At 34.1% G+C, this 18,700-nt stretch overlaps 1 protein-coding gene across 1 annotated transcript in view; it reads right to left on the bottom strand.

The window, feature by feature from the left end:
- The window catches only part of RNGTT (RNA guanylyltransferase and 5'-phosphatase), a 411,159-nt gene that overhangs the window by 151,007 nt on the left and 241,452 nt on the right, over positions 1-18,700 (bottom strand). Inside the window, exon 13 of the mRNA XM_036767783.1 lies at positions 8,172-8,272. Coding sequence (XP_036623678.1) covers positions 8,172-8,272 — 101 coding nt within the window. The remainder of the gene's footprint in view (positions 1-8,171; positions 8,273-18,700) is intronic.

Here is an 18,700-nt window from a genome sequence, read left to right as displayed (position 1 = left end):
GCATCCATAACATTATCTATTCATTTCATCCTCTGCCATCACCTTCCCCTCTTGCTTTTAATCCTTCCCAACATCAGGTTCTTTTCCAAGGAGTCTAGTCTTCTTATCGTGCAGCCAAAGTATTTAAGTTTCAGCTTCAGTATTTGTCCTTCCAATGAGTACTCTAGATTTTCTTTAAGTATTAATTTGATCTCCTTGCTGTCCAAGGTACTTTCAAAAAGTCGTATCCAGCATCACAATTCAAAAGCACGGATTCTACAGCACTCAGCTTTCCTTATAATGCAACTCTCACAGCCATACATTGCTACTGGGAAAACCATAGCTTTGACTATACACATCTTTGTCAGCATGGTAATGCTTCTGCTCTTCAGTATGCTGTCCAGATGCACCATAGATTTTGTTCCAAGGGGCAAGTATTTAATTTCATAGCTACAATTGCTATCTTCAGTGACTTTTGAGTCCAAGAACATAAAATCTGACAATGCTTCCATTTCTTCTCCCTGTATTTTGCCAGGAAATGATGGAACCAGTTGCTATAATCTTAGTTTTTTTTTTTTTAATGTTAAGCTTCAAGCTCACAATCCTATAAACTCATTAAGCTGATCAATGAGCTCCCTTAATGTTCTTTACGTATATATATCGCCTACTATACCCAGTATGAGATTTCAAAGTTTTATTCAATAAACTTCTGTTCAAAACTTTCTTGACCTGGAAGTGATGGTTCACATCTGTAGTCATTCCTGCTGGTGAGCCTCAGGTTGATATATCACTTGAGTCTGGCAAATCTGAGCTATAGCAGAGATAAAAGGACCCACATTGTCAGACAGTATTCACATTGTCTGACGCCAATATGGTGAGCTTCCAGAAGCAGAGAGCCACCAGACAGCCTAAAGAGGGGTAAAGTGGCCTAGGTAAGAAAAACAGAGCAGGTTCCACACTGACCAGTTTTGAAATTGGACTCACAAGTGGTTGCTACACTTCTAAGCCTATGTTAGCTAGGGATACCTAGTTTCAAAAATTAAAAAAAAAAACAATAACTATAATTTTACTGACAAGGCAAAACATTTGCAAATTCTATGATTCTAAATAATCCCACAATTCCTATAACCACATCCTTCTATCCTAACACTGTGCCTACTCTTTACTGATCTGTAACTGCCAAGGTGCCACTTTAAATCTGTCCAGAAACTTTCTCTAAGTTTCTTATTTAAAAGTTCATAGTCTGGTATAAACAGATAGAACTCTATTAAAATAAAACAACAATAGTTTAAGCTCCTTCTTGAAATTAGGATCTACAACTTCTACTTTGTCTCCCTCTAAAGTATCTCAAAATGTCTTGCATACAAAAGGCAACAACACAGTACAGTAGGAAACAGTCCAGGACATGGACTCAGGAAAAACCTAGATTGGAATCCTCTCCTTACAAGAAAGGTTACATCATGGTTAATATCTGGATAACCTTAATAACTTCATAAATCACTTAATCTCTCTAAGACTCAATTTCATTATCTTTAAAATGGATATAATACCTACAATATCGACCTCACAAAGCTGACGTAAAGCTCAAATGAGATAATGTAACATAAAGCCCTTTGCAAAGCTTGAAGCACTACATAAAAGTCAGCTGTTACTATCATCATATTAGGTCCTTAATAAATGTGTTGATTCATTGGTAAAAGGAAAGAAAATTGTCAGAAAGCATATCAAAAATTTGTTGTTGTGGCTTACTGGGAATCTCTATAAAAATTTGAACTAACCACAGTAGTTGCAACCAGAAATATGATACTGTTAGGGGTTAGAAGGAAATTAGGTATTTATTTCTGCACTCAAATACAGAAAGGAAAGTAACCATTATTTAGTATAATAACTTTCTAATACTAAGGGTTAGAGTATATCAGTGAAAGTATTACAAAAAAAAACCATCTAAATTATCCATTACCTTTTATATCAGCCATAAGAACAGCATATACTTTGCCAAGTTTATATAAAAACAAAAATCTCTATGAATAGATACAGGCTCACTTGGTAAGATCTGTTAATACCATGTTTTTTAACTTTATTTTTCTTCACACAAGCTTACCAGTCCATGAAAAGGTCAGATGAGAACATCTGCAGCATATTAAAATTACAAACAAAAAAAATTTAAATTTCTTGAGAGACAGTGACATCTTGTGGACATTATGACCTTTCAAAGTGAGTTATTTAAATTGAATCTAATTTATACTGCTTTTCTTTATGTACAGGGCTGTCAGTTTGGTTACAAGTTCCACAACAAATAACTGTCACTCGAGAGAAATGTACAAGCATACACTATTTAGGTAAAAAAAAAAAATCACTGCATTTAACTTCAGAGGACATATAAATAATTTTGTTGTAATACAATTCTGCTAGAAATGAATGTACATACTAGAATTATATTTCTGGTCTATAAGATAACAGAGAGAAAAAGGAACTGAACTTGGCCTTTTTCTCCAGTGAATTAACAAGTAAAAGAAAGTCGTTTGAATCTAGCAATACACAGATGCACACACAAGCATCACATACACATATAGGTACCATACATCATTACTAGTACTTTTTTCCTCTTCACTTCTGGATCTCAATGTACTTTTCTGAGAGTGGGTGATTTTTCGAGGTAGGAGGTATACTCTGTGGCACGCTGCCTGACATGGAAGGTGAAAAGTTAACAGGTTTCGAAAGGTAACTGCTACTTGAAAGCTGGGCAAAAACAGTGAGAATGACAACAACAAAGAGCTCGGTTACAGTGTGCCTTTCTTCCTCTTCACCAAAAGAAGAGCTGACAATCTCAGGTCTGTAATGCTATAACTACTATAACAATAGGAATTAAAAAACATGTATATTGAATTTTTTATCTTAGAACCTGTATATAAAATGTAATGCCACTATGATCCATAAGCAGAGGTAAGGAAATTCCATGATGGGAGGGGGAAAAGAACCCAACAACACAGTTTTGGCTTAAAGCTGAATGACTCAGAACATTCTATTAAGTGATATTTGTTATATGGGTCTTTTATCTCTATAATTTTTTTTTCAAAAGAAAAAAAAGCATTGATTTCCAAATAGAGAGCATGGATAGGATTAATCATTGCAAATCAGAGCAAAGCCAGAGCAATAAATGATGATCAGCAAAGTAATGTGACTTTCTTCACATAATTGGTGTATCATTTTCTTGTTCACTCAAATCAACAGTAGAATGAAGGAGTACTACATAGTAGATTCTATTTAATTCAATCTATTTTACAACAACTATTTGTAAGGATACAATAAAAAGCCATAGTTGGATGTTATACCAAATTACAATTTTATAGCTCTCAAAAACTTTTTCATAGGCAGAACACATCTCTGCATATAGTTATTATAACTATTTGGGAATTAACATACACTAATGTCTTACCCTCACTCAAATCGTTATATAAAAATATACAGAAATTCTGCATGTCAAAAATTTGTGTAAGACATAATCTCTCCCCACTTTTAGAGCTTACAACCTAGTTGAGGACACACCACGCAGAAATACACACACAAAAGGGTAATAGTAAGAAAGCATGTGACAAATACTTTTATTAGTTATAGGCATACCAAATGCTATGGAATCAATGTAGGCTGATATGATCAATCCAGATTTCCTCAAGTATAACAACACAGTACAGTAGAAAAGGGCACTAGATTTAAAGTTAGAAAATCTGACTCCAAATACTGGCTCTTCTTAACCTGGGTAAAAGCCATTTAACCCTTCTGGACCTCAGTTTCCTCAAGAATATAAGGAGTGGTTGGACTAGAAGAATGTCAAATTTCCTATAAGTTCTAAATCCTATTATATGACTCAAACAAGGAACTGTAGGATAAGAAGTATTTGCGAAGGTGAAAAATAAGAGAAATGGTTATATGTGTGTGTGTGTGTGTGTATATATATATATATATATATATATATATATGTATATATATATATATATATATGTATGTATGTGTATTCATTTTCAAAACAATGGTACTTTTAAGTTCAATTTTAAATCTCCTCCTGATTATATAACAGGCATTTCAAACTCAACATCCAAAATAGAATTCATTAATCTTCCCACTAAACCCATTGCTATTCTGAAATTCCCTATTTCTGTCCAGGCCACTACCATTACAACCATGGCTCTTCATTCTCCTTCTCTGCCTCTCTCATATCCAATCCCATATGCAATGACATGACATCATGTCAATTCTACCTGAAAATGTCAATTCTCTTGTTCACTCATAAAGCCAACACCCAAGTAGAAATGAACTACAATAATTCAGGACTACTTCAATAATTTCCTAATTGGTCTTTTTATTTCCAATCTATACTCCAAAAACCCCAAAATTGTTATTTTTAAAATATAGCCATGAAATTGCCAGATGCCGCTCAAGAAGATCCAATGGAGACATATTTATCCTTAGTATAAAATACAAACTCCTCTGTCTGGCATTTAAAACACTTCACAATATAACTCCAACCTATCTTTCTAGACTGATTTTACAGCATTCCCCAGCCCTGGCCCTGCACTCACATGCATTCTATACTCCAGACTGTCTAGCTTATTCTTTTGTTTCCCATACATGATTTACCATTTCTTGTGTCCATTCTTTTGCATAGGCTATTCTTCATTTCTAGAATGCTCTCCTTCTAACCTCCACATCTTGGAACTCCTAGCTTCCTTCAAGGCTCATTCTGATGCTACTTCCTACCCAAAGCCTTTCCTGATTACCGTCATACCTCCCTATCAAAGATTTAGGCTACTACCTCTTAATAATTTTGTATATATTTTGTATTTATTTGTCTATGTACCTGTTTTATCAAGTAAAGGTGAGTCAACAAGCATTTATTAAGTACTTAGCAAGTGCCAGGCACCATACAAAGATACATGCCCCGCCCTTCCCCTCTCCCCCCCAAAAAGCAAAAACAGTCCCTGCTCTCAAGTAATTCAGTCTGAGGGAGATGAGACAAAAATTACTGTGAACAAACAAGATATATACAAAATAAATTGGAGATAATATCAGAGGGAAGGCACTAAGACTAAGAAAGGCTGGGAACGACTTTTTGCAGAAGGGAGTGTTTTAGCTAAGACCTGAAAGAATCCAGGAGAGCTAGGAGGCAGAAATAAGGATAGACAGAGTTCCAGGCACCCCAGTTGGGAACACCAGTACAATGGAAATAGCAGTGGATTTGAAATAAGAGTACCAAGGCTCAAATCTTGCCTCATTCACTTACCAGCTCTGTGACTGTAGGTAAATGACATAACCTCATCTATAAAACAAGAGGAATGGACTAGATGGCCTCTTAAGGTCCCTTACAGTTTAAATATGTAATCCTATTATTCCACATAAGCTAATTGAGGACAGTGACTAGTTCATTACTGCCTTTACACCTCAAGGGCCTCATACTGTGCCTTGAACATAACAGGCAATTGACAAATTGAATTTGAACTTCAGGTATCAAATTCATACTTCTTGCCATATATCTTGCACATCTTGTTGGTTGACTGATCATGCATTTGAAAAGTATGATGAAAGCCAAAAAAAGGTTAACTTTTAATGCATATCCCTACTGGCTGTTCCCTCTCTCAAGTATTCTCCCATTCAGTCCATCCTACATCAGCTGTCAGATTGAGCTTCCTAAAGTCTAGGTGTGACCACGCCACCCTCCTACCTTCTGTAAGAGGCTGAACACCACTCAATAAACTCCAATGACTCCCTATTTCTTCCAGGATCAAAGGGAAAATCCACTGTTTGGCTTTGCACAACCTGGCTTCTTCCTACCTTTCCAGTCTTCTTATACTTTTTCCCTATCACGTCCACTACATTTCAGTGACAGTGGTATTCTTACTGTTTTTTACATGCAGCAATCCCATCTCTCCACTGTGTGACTTTTCAATGGCTATTCCTCAAACCTACAATGCTCTCCTTCCTCACCTCTTTCTTAGTTTCCCTGGTTTCCTTCCTGTACACACGCGCGCACACACACACACACACACACCCATCCTTGTAAGCGCATAGTTCTCTGCATGTAGTCTTCCCTATTAGATCTGAGTTCCTTGAGGATTGGGACTATTTTGCCTTTCTTTGCAACTCTAGCACTTAGGACAGTGACTGCCATATGATCATTGATTAATAAATGCTTGTTAACTGACTGAATACTTGAAGTGAAACATGACGGAAAATTTTGACAGAGCTAATTAGATATAACGGTACAAATTTAGAAAGTTTTTCTAAGGAGTTGTTTGGTGGTCTACTTAAAATTAATTATATTCATTTACTTTTTCCCATGGTAATCAACAGTCTATCACTTCCTGAGGACATACAACCTATGTGACCTTAGTTTCTAATGACTGATGACTATCAGAAATGGGTTAAATAGAAAACACAAACTGATTTTATGTTTTAAAAGTTTAAGCTTTACTCTCTGAGAGTATCTGTGCAACTTTCTTATAAATTCAAAATTATATAAATTGCAAAAAACATATAAAAGATACTTCATGCTAAGCTAAATTATCACTGCACTGTCAATGTCTGATTTTTCAGGAAATACATCTTTAAAGGAAAGAAAAAGAAAGTCCAAATGTCAGCTTTTGAATTGTCAGTAGCATGCTAGGCATTCAATTCAACAGAAATTATTTTCCACTTGTATTAGATTTCAATCTAACAGGAATCTGATTTATACCCATTTTATCACAGCAGTTCAGTGAGACTCAAAACTACCTACTGAAAGACCAAACCAATATACTTTTCAAAAATTCCTACCTACATTTTCAAAGAATAGTTTTTATATCTTTCCTGGAATCTTATTCCATTCTTTGCTTAGTAGAAGCCCTTGGAAATGTAATTAGGTAAACAAAATTCTCTGGTTTTTAATATAGCTATTCCCAGCTAATTGGGTAACATGATATGGCTTTTATGTGACTATAAAGCATAGTTGTTTTTCTTTGAGACTGTTATGGATAGATATCTCCAACATATTTTAAATTGCTATTGGGCAATAGGTTCATATTTACAGCAAAAATCTACTCATTTAATGAAAACCACTATATCATATATAACATTCTTTACCTGTATAACATTTTTTACCTGAAAAAAACATAAACTGCTCAAGTTAAATGAATAACTTATATTGAAACATGTCATTTCTTTTATCTGTTACCAAGACATAATTCATATTAAAGACACAATTTTCAAAAACTGCCATATATGTTGCCACTATAAATTATGCACCCCTACAGGTGCATAACTTCCATATTCCATTTCTAAAAACTGCACATCAAATATTAAAAATTCTGGTGCTATTCTATGTTCATAGCTATAATAGATTAAGTAGCTAGGGAACTGGTTTCATTTTTAATGCAAATAGTTAATCTGGATAGATTTAAAATATCAAGATTCAAATGATAACATATAAGGATAAGAAGGTGATCAATAAGAGAGTGGAGAAATGAACAGAATTATACTAGGGACAATCCAGTGAAAAATTGCAAGGGTAAGAAAGGTGGAGGGCTAGGTCTCATACTCTAAGAGAAATGGGTAGTCTTTTTTTTAATCCTTGGTAAATTAGGGTAAAGAAGCAAATAGTTGTGAATATTATCTATAAAGAGCATGACTTCAATTATTAAATCCTTAATTTCTGAATAAACCTTTGAAAAGGTAAAAGATTATATCTAGAGAACAATTATCCTAAAACACCAGTCAATAAATTATAGCACAATTACTATAAAAGCAAAGGTTGTCTAGACAGAAATAGATTATAAAATATTTATCCTTGGGAGGATTTCGATAAGTCAGGCTCATTTTTAGGGAAAGAATAAGTATGGGGGAGTGGGGGGGGGGGAAGAGACAGGTGAAGGGAATTTGCCAATAAAAGCTAAATAGACTTCAAATACCTTATTGATCTCAATAAAGGCCCCTTTTTTTTCTCCAATATGCATCATATGATACCTGAAATGGGCCTATAAATGGCATAATTTTTTAATGCATACTATATGTATTATTTTTTCCTTAATAAAGATATCTATAATAACACAAAATAAAAGAATGTTGAAAAGACTACATTGGTAGCCTTTTAAAAGAGATGATGACTGGTAGATTAGCAAAGGTTAATTTAAGACATATGAAAACAGAGAAGAGAATGTACTTACCCTTCTCCTCCCATTCTTGTTATTTTTAGGCGAAAATCTACAGAATTCAGACTGGGAGGTTTCCATTTCAAAATATCATCACACCGACCGGGTTTGTATTTCTAAAGTAAATTTTTAAAAATCAATGGTTATAATTGGATTGAATATTTTGAGGTGGTAAAAAATCAACTCAAAGGTGGCCATCAACTATTTTCAAATACCTAGAAAAATACTCCTACATTTCTTTCCCTGATACTATTTATCATATTACTCAATCAACAAAGAATCCAGGACATACTCTGTAACCAAAGCTACTTCTAATAATTCTCTATCTTAAACTTAGTCCCAAACCATTGGTAGATGTCAGGTTAAGAATTAAAATTATTTTTCCTATGTAATCATTCATAGTGTGGTCTAAAGAAACTAGAATATCAAACTGCAAAATGCAGGAATGAAAGAAAGGAAGCAGAAAAATCAGTCAGATAATCTGTAAGTAGAGTTCTTTACTCACCTTTCTACAACTGTTGGATATTTGAGACTCCAAAATGACTCCCTTAATCTGCTTCTATTTCTGTTAATGGCATCACTATTCAACCAAGCTTAAAACTTTGAAACAATCTTCTAAATTTCCCTTTGCCTTGCCTGATGAACTCATCCAGACACCAAGAGCTATTGCTTCTCTTTCATCTATCTCTTATATTTGTCCCTGACTGTTCACTTCCAAAGCCATTATCCCAAGTTCTATCCTCATCTTCACCTGCCTGAAATACTCAAATTACCCCTATTGCCAGACTAATTTTTTTTTCTAAAGTATAACTCTGGTAATGTAATTTTCATGATCAAAAATGTGTAAGAAAAAACTGCTGCCTATAGGATAAAGCACAATCTCCTTAATATGGCATTCCAGGCCCTCTACAGAGTCGGGTCTCACCTTTTTTGTCTTTTTTCCTACAACCATGAACTCTCTACCTCAATAAGGCTTGTCTTCTAAATATCCTCTGTATTGCTGAATACTTAAACATGAAATCTATGGACAAGGTCACCCTCCTTAAGGATGGGAATCTGAATAGGTCATGGAAAATTATAGTATAGTATGTAGCAAAGACTGCAGAATAACATGATATAAAATTGGAATGCAGAATCTAAGAAAGCTTTATTTCATAATGGCCAAGTCTTACAAAATAAGAAGACAATATCATAGGCTTTATACTTAAACACTTTGGTATCACAGGATCATGAATTTAGAGCTAGAACGGACCTTAGTGGCCATCTACCTCAACCTATAAATACAGATGAGGAAATAGTGAGCATAAGTGACTTAGTCAAGGTCACACAGACAGACAGACAGACAGACACACACACACACACACACACACACACACACACACACACACACACACACACACACTGTAGCAAACTCTGACTTCACCTCCAACTCTTTTTCCAAAGAGTTAGGATTGTGGACAGTCCTCCAATGAGTTAGGACTAGAATCCTTAGCTCCTGTCTGACTTATGGAGGAAATCCATTAGAGTGTGAAAGATTTCACCACCAGTTAATTTCCAAATATTTCCTAGGGGCTGAATTGTGGTCTAATGGTCTAATGTATATATTCCCAAACTCATCTCATTTGCAAAATCTAAGACACAGATATATACACAATATGTATATACATACATATATTCACATATATCATACATATATGTGTCTGTTGACTTAAAGGAAGCTAGGGAAGCCAGAAAGCAAGAGATGAAAAGAGCATTTCAGACAGGGGGAGATAGCTAGTGAAAATGCCTTAGTATGAACTATTTTGTGAGAGGAACAGCAAAGGAGGCCAGTGTCAACCAGTCAATAAGCATTTATTAAGTGTTTCTATGTGAGAGACACTTTGCTAAGCACTGGGGATACAAAGAAAGACAAAAGATAATATCTGACCTTGAGAAGCTCACAATCTAATAGGGGAAACGACACACAAACAACTAGGTACAAACAAGTTACGTGGGTATATTTCATGTATGTATGTACGTGTATATGTATGGCATCTTGCTCATCCAACCTTCTTATATTTGCTCATGCTGTTTCCTCATAATACCTCAAATACTTTATACAGAACAGATCCTATAATTTTTCAAAATTAGACACTTGTACACATCCAACCTATCCCTCAACACTATGCACAGTCACCAAATGTTTGGAGAATGAATGTTAGGTATGTTGACTTAATTTTCCAAAATCAAAATAAAGGTATATTGATTTTTTTCATGGGTTCAATAAATTAGAATAATTTCCTGAGCTGTTATAATCAAATTATTTGGGGAGAATATATCTATTTTTCTTGATAATTATATTTAAGGAAACATAATTAATAGATTTGGAATGTTGTCACTTTTATTATGTTACAAAGCTAAAAGAGTAATTTAATAAATGTGTGCCTTGGTAATATTCTGCTTAGAATTTAAATTTTCAATCTTATGAATAGAAACAATTAGATAAGTGTTATTACTAGATCTTTTAAAGAATACATTTTCTATTGAGGGCAGTTAAAACAAAACAACTAAAGTATTAATATTCTAACACATAACTTGCAGGTATAACTCCACAAACTACACTTATGAACTATAGTGTCTTTTGACATTTTTGCTTCAAATACAGATTAGAGTGAATGACAATTTCTAAACAGGTACTATATTTCCTTTTATGTCTTATATGTCCTTATATATCCGCTTAATTTCCCAAATATATGCCCAATTTTGAGCAGTAGACAATGTCTGGCTTTGTGTAGAGGCATGAATGCTTACATACTTAATTTTCCCATTTAGGCATCTGATTACTGTCAACAGCAGACCTCAACTCCTATAGGCTTGTTAAGAACAGATTTTTTAAAATGTGAACTAAATGTGTTTAAAATGTTAACTAAAATCTGCTTGCTGAAAGTTCTTAGTTTACATATCTTTCCTTTTCCCATCAGAGGTTCTGGTCTAAAAGGAGTTGCTATTGCTGATACCTATTGAAGTCTATCAAGGAATAAATTTTGATTCTGGTGTTATTACCTGCCAACATACTATCACTATATAAGTCATTCCCAGGATGTCATTTAAAAAAAATCAGTGAGGAAAGGAGGAAGAAGTGGATAAACAGAACATAAAAAAATGTTTATCAAAAGCAGTTTCAATATTATTTGTTGTTGTTAATTTTTATACTCTTCAACTGAATGTTAGGAATAAAATATGCCCATTTCCATTCTTGACCTTATCTTTACCTTTGGTAAACAGTGAAGCAGATAAGAGTTTTTCCTATATTTCACAATAATCACCTGAACACATTATAGTGTTTTTTCTCTGACATTTCATTATAATACAAATGTTTAACCAAAACAATTTTTAAATGCTTATTGTGAAGTCATTTCACAATGATATCACTGTAATTCCTATTGAAAACTCAGAAAATACGGAAAAAATTTTCTACATGATATGGCCCTTCTTTGACAATTATGGCCATCATTATTACCATTCAAATAACCACCAAATAAGCATCATTATTCAAGCTAATATCAAAGGCAGATTAAGTTTCAATAAGATACATTAAATCAAAATACTTCACCCTGCTAAAACTAAACATTTTTTTATCTACCATTTAATTCTATCATATTCATTCATACATTTATTCATTTAATCATGATGGATTCACACATTCAGTATGTATTCTATGGCAAGAAGCTGTGTGCTAGGTGTTAAATAATTTCACCAATTCAGTTATATTCTTGGTGTTTTAATGTTGATAAAGCACTTTCTTCACAATAACCCTTGTAAAGTAGGTAATACACATATTTCTACTTTACAGATGAGGAAAAGCTAAGAGATTTTCAGTCATTCATTCACGATGCATGACATTGTGAATGAAATCCAAGATTCATTCAAGTTTCCTGCTTCTATCTAGGTTCAGTATTTTTTCCACTAGATCAGATGGTCCTTACACACCATGAGTTCACATTTATATAATACTTTGTAATGGAAAGGGCTTTCTTTACACTGATGAAGTAGAAGGCTGAGAGATTATGATCTGTTCACAGTGACAGATTCAGTGACAGAGCCAGGATTTGCATCCAAGTCTTCTGATTCCTCTTCCAAGACTATTCTACCGCCTCTCTATTAAAACTGCAACCAGCATTTTTTCCCCCAGCCCAAAACACCTAGTATATAAGGCACTTCACTTAAAAAAAAAAAGAAATAAAAGAAACTGCAAGAAATGAAATACAAGGAGGTCAATAACAAGGATTTTCATGCAGAAACATTAAAATAAGTATACTACTGAATTAACTTTGCATTTTTTTAACCTATGCTAAAGACATTGCTACCTAGGCATGTATAAGATAGAATGCCTGGATTTACGAGGAAACAGAAGGCAGATTAAACATGCTTGCCTTTAAGAGGCTTATTTTGCTTCTTTTTATTAGTTAACATTTGCACATGGCACAGTGGACTCAAGAGTTAGAGAACCTAATAAGTTGAAATCCAGGTCAGCAACTTTACTACATCTATATGATCTTGAACTAGTCCCTTAAACTGAGTCTGTTTTCTCATTTATAAAACTAAAGAGTTGGACTAGATGATCACTTTATCATCCATTTATAGCTATCATCCTTATTTCCTAACAATTAACTTAAACCTAAAGAACGAATTTATATCAATATTATCATAAAAAGTTATTTAACAGTTAACATAAAGTGATCTAAACAAGAATGGAAATGTATTTTTCACCTTATTTCTAAGAGGTAAGGTTATATTTGTGACAAATAATGAAAAAGTAGAAGTAAAATGATGCTTCACTATCACTATGAAGAAGTACATTTTTATCAAAAATAACAGAGATGCATATGGCCTTGATTTTCACTTACCAAAAAAGCATAATAGAGTCACCTACATGAAATAAATTATATAGATCTCTAACAGAGTAAAATTGTTTAAAAGTGCACAGAATGTGCATGTTCATGGTTTTAGGGTGATATAAAACCATATTGTTCTGGCATTTTTAGGGGCTCATCATGCACAAAGTGTCAGTAAGGGGCTATACAGTAAGGAGGATTTAGTTATCTTTTTATAGTTCAGTTTCTCAGGATCCACGGCCATGGCAATGTCTAGTTTCCAGGGGTTAGATAATAACTCCCAGAATAGCCCCAAGGCTCCTAGATAGTAATTCCCAGAATCATAGCAAGACTGTGCTATGAGATATAGGGGTGAGGTAATTGATATTTACTACACTTGCGCGGAATGACAATATTGATAAAGTTAGCCTGTGAGCTTAATGTTGGCAAGATGCCTTCTTTGTCTGTTGCTCTATAAAGCAAGTGGGCACTGGTCAGTGAGTGGGGAAATCTGTGGGGGAATCCACAGGAAATCCACTGGGAGTCCATGGGGAATATGTGTGTGCCTTCACTGGCCCCCAGCAGGGCTTGAGGGGATTTAGGAGACTGCACACGCTGTGCCTGTCTCGATTGATCCCATCAAGACATAGGGGTAGTTGTCCCATGTTCTTACCAGTCCCTGCGAGAAGGGTAATTAGGGAATGCTGTAGGAGCTCCCATTATCAGCAACCCTTTGGGACGACTAGACTAGAGAATAAAGCTGATTATTAACCCCTCTGATGGTGTCTGCCTGTCTGACCAGGTCAAGAGTCAACCTATGAGAAGCTGGAGTCTGAGACCTCCAGTACCTCCTGTGTGTTATCTGTGAAACAGGGGCACACAGTTTCCAGTGCTGATACTCTTTCTCTTCTATTCTACTAATTTTAACACTTATTTAATACACTATTTTCTATTAGAGGAATATCAATTTCTGGCCCACTACCAGTATCACTATCCTTAAATCCTTTACTAGCAAGAAGCCCGGATGAAGTACATAACATCAGTACTAGTGGAAAAACAACTGAAGGCATAATCTTTTTTAATCAGAAAGTTATTAATGACCTTCCCCCTCTAACTCTATTTGTTTCCTCTTGTTGATACTGGGTCAACAGCATTTGGGTAGGTGGGGATACCATTCTTAAAGTTACAAATAAGGTAGTTTACACAGTTGTCTGTTCTATAGATTCTGAATGTGTTAAAAGCCTCAACTTCTTAAAAATAGGAACTAATGGTTCTATGGCTTTTTTTACCTTAAAAACTGGAGAGATGCACATAACAGAGCCCAGTTAGTAGATTTCAATATATTTGACATCAACCAAAAAGTATTGTCTAATAAATACAAGGTAGGATGGCAGATGCCTGTAAACATTAAGTTACAATAGTGGCAATATGGCATAATGAAAGGAGTGTTGGCTTGACTCTAATGAATAAGAGTCAAGAAAACTTGAGTCCAAATCCTGCCTTGCTACTACTTGCTTGCTGAGTGACCCTGGACAAGCTATGTGCTTCAGACAAGTCTGTAGAATTTTGTTATTAAATCTCAGCTAGGTTGTCATAAGGTTTGGTGGAGGTAGTGCACATTAGGAGTTCTCTACAGTGAAAACATTATAGATCCATCTATTATTTGCATAAGAAAAATATTATTAAAAAACATTTATCTGGAATAATTGAGGAATGAGAAAATTTTTCAGAAAAGTTTTCCAGTTCATTCTGAAAATTGTACCTTTTAACAATTAAGTAAATTCTTCAAAAATGTCACAAAATAATTGTTTGGATTTAAAGATATGAAAACAAAATAGGTCAATAAAAATCTATTAACGAAATAAAACAAATTTAATTTCAAAGTTATATTCAATTATACCTGAGATTTTCATAACCTCTATTTATGCCAGAGGAAAAACTGTAAACTGACAACAGCTGTGGTCCATTAAAAATAGATCCTGAGTATCACAAGAAAATAATTCAAGTAAACAAGAAAAAGACTAATTTCTGCTTTAAAAGAGCAGTGTTGATTCAAAATCCAGATATCTAGTAACGTAACTTATAGGTGCATTACATAACTTTCTCCTCTTTCTTTATATATCTATCTAGGAAAGAAAAGCTGGAAGCACAGGAGTATCAAAATATAATTATTAGAGAAATGGAAATTAATGCAACTTTGAGGTTCCATCTCCAACCTATCAGACATCAAACAATGACAGAAAAATGATAAGTGTTAGAGCAGATATGAGAAAGAAAAACAGATACATTAAGTCACTGTTAGTAGAGCTCTGAGTAAATACATCCATCCTGGAAAGCAAACGGAACTATTCCCAAAAGGTCACCAAAATGTGCATACCCATTGACTCAATCATACCACTAGTAAGCTCAAATCTCCAAAGAAATCAAAAAAAGAAGAAAAGGATCTATATGTACAAAAACATTTATAGCAGCTCTTCTCAAGGTAGGCAAAAACTGGAAATTAAGAGGATTTCCTATTACAGAGTAGCTGTCATGTCATGGAATATTATTGTGCCACAAGAAATGATGAGATAAACAGTTTCAAAGGAAACTGAGAAGACTTTAACGAACTGATACAGAGCAAAGTGATCAGAACTAGGAGAAAAATTTATTCATTAATAACAACTTTATAGAGAAAAACAACTTTGAAAGAATTTAAAACTCTGATCAACACAAAGATAAACTATGAGTTCAAAAGGATGAAGATGAAACATGTCACTCACCTCTTGAGAGAAAAGTGATGAACTTAAAAAGCAGAATGAGACATATATTTTCAGATATGGTCAATGCGGGAATTCAGTTATATATTGAAAGCTTTATTCTTTTTTATTTGCTCAAGAGAGGTGAGAGGGAATTAGAGAATGGATGGATGGATGGATGGATGGATAAATTTCTTTAAAAAAAAAAAAGAAAAAAGCTATTTGAAATTAACCCCTTTGATTGGGCAACGGTATCACTGTAAAACTCAAACTAGAACAGCAGAACCTCATTTATTCTGTCTCACTGAAGTAGAAACCATGGTTTATCTACTGGGTTGCTGACACAAACAGTGAGAGGCAAAATGTACTCTCTGAAAGGACTTAATGTTACAGTAAACAGTTTTTTTATGATAATGTTTTTATTTTACTCCAAACTTCTGAAGAAATGGTAGAACTGTGTTACACAAGTTTCTGGCTGGCCATTATATACCAATGAAAATGACTCACAAATGCCTTTACTATATTTCTGCATGAAGCTGGCTATTTAAAAAAGAAAATTAAAACAGAGCAAATATTTAAAATCTGATTATTTTTATTGATAACTATTAAACTTTGTGAAATTTCTACATTATAGTAGAGGCATAACTGCTTAAAAAGTGGTCTAAGTAAAAAATAATGATCAATTTCTGAATTATATCAGAAGCTAAAATGTTTTTCAAAACTATTACAATTAGAGTGCAAGCTATTGTTATATTAATATATTAATAAAGTATTTTCATGAAAGGCAATCCATAGCAATAGAGTGTTGGCCTCAAAATCAGATAAATTTGGATTCAGTTTCTATTTCTGATAATGACTGTGTTACCTTCAGCAAGTCATTTTACATTCTCAGTGCTCTCGACATCTCTACAAAACTCTAAGTCAGAGAGATGACCATCTGCACTGATAGAAGGAGTTTGTTCACCTGAGAATTCCATGTAACAAGGAAATTACAGGACCCCTTATTCTATTTTCTATGTATAAACATCTCACTTTCATGGATTTCATAAATTTACATTTAATAATACATAAGTACCTTAAATATTTTTCTATGGAAATACTTTGGCTTAATTCATTAACCTTCAAACAAGGTAACATTAGCCTTTAAAGTTATATATACAGAAAGGCAAACTATTGTTTAATGTCCAGCATATGAGAGATATGTGATACTACATGCTAGTGTCAACTCCTGGAAGGCAAAGGCCATAAATGATCCAGATTTGGGGCTGTCAAAATCCACAGAAGTAAATGAATTAGGAAAGATCAGTTTTATAGTTATCCCTTCCACACTGCAACTTTCCCCATCACAGTTTCAATATATAGCATAAGAAATTAAATGGGAATTTTGGGGGAGTTCTATGGAAGCTACAGACGACAAAGGTCAACAGATGACACATAAAAGGTTTAGAAACTCAGAAATGCATAAAATATACATGTAGTATTGTAAAACATCAACATATTTTATCTTTTAATACTGTAAACGCCTCATAAAAAAATTCAGATTTCTTCTCTGATATGGAGGGTCAAAAAGTTTTACACAGATTTTCCAGATTGTATGGTTGCCATGCCCCTAAGTCCCCACATATGTGAAAGGGACAACTGTACTTAGCTGATCACAAATATGCAATATATGGGTCAGTGGGCTTCACTACGTTTTGGTTTGGCATATTTTAAATTTTAAAATATTTTAAACTGTTTCAAAATATGTTAATGCATTCTGCGAGTGAACTACATGAAGAGTGTGATAAGTTAGAAGGATAATAAACGCAGGAGCAATAACAAGACAGTTATGATTAGTCCCTAAGTTGATCTTCCCCTTATTAGTTATCAAATAGCCCAGAGTAGTATTATAGATCTGGAGCTTGGTGTCCAGAAAGAAACTGTCATTCGACAACCATGAAACCTTAAGACAAGTCATTTAAACTACACGTACCTCCATTTCCTCATCTATAAAATGAGAGAACACAGTAATGCCATGCTTATTTCAAGGAGTTGTGAGGAGCTTCCTTAACAAAGGTAAAAGGATATTATAAACTCTAGAGCAGTGGTGTCGAATTCAAATAGAAATGGTCTCAGCCAGCAGCATATTGATTTAGAAAACCACACATTAGCACTATCTGTTTTACTTTATTTTCTTTATTCTGTTAAAACATTCCCCAATTACATTTAATCAGGTTTGAGGCACACTCTGGAATTTTGTACCCCAAGAAGCTAGCCATAAATTTGACATTTCTGCTCAAGAGTATCATTAAAATGAAAGCTGATACAATTTGGATATTTAATGAACACTTTTGCTTCACATGCTCCTGCATGCTCCCACCCTGAGAAGCCATTTAAGATGAACCATGGAAAAGATACACAATACAGAACAACCATCCCACATCTGACCTAACTGAAGGTCATTCCTTGAGAATCATGACCTCTTCCTTAAAACAATTAGCTAACTTTAACAACTCTCCTTAGGATAAAGAAAAAAAAAACACCTTCTTTGGATCTTATATGTAATTTGCGAAGTACTTTCTTCATAAGAATATTATGAACTGTGTAAATATGTTGTTTTGTGTTTTGTTTGGGGGGGGGAGGGCGGCGTCAAATCTAATGTGACAGGGAAAAAAATCTAACATCAACTATTTACCTTATAGTTTTAGAATACTACCTGGAGTGCCACAAGATTAAATCACTTAGCCAAGGGTCATACAATCAGTATGTATTAGAGGTAATATTTGAACCCAGGTTTTATTGACTACAAATCTAACTTTCTATCCACTATGCTAAGCTTCCTCTGATAAGGCAAGTATCATTATCCTCATTTTACAATTAAAGGGAAGGGAACAAACATTTATTAAGCCCCTACTATGAGCCAGAAATTGTGCTAAGCTCTTTACAAATATTATTTCATTTGATACTCACAAAA

Source organism: Trichosurus vulpecula, chromosome 7 (assembly GCF_011100635.1).
Source record: "Trichosurus vulpecula isolate mTriVul1 chromosome 7, mTriVul1.pri, whole genome shotgun sequence".
NCBI lineage: Eukaryota > Metazoa > Chordata > Mammalia > Diprotodontia > Phalangeridae > Trichosurus > Trichosurus vulpecula.
The sequence above is the reverse complement of the archived record's forward strand: the minus strand, read 5'-3'. Positions and strand labels throughout refer to the sequence as shown.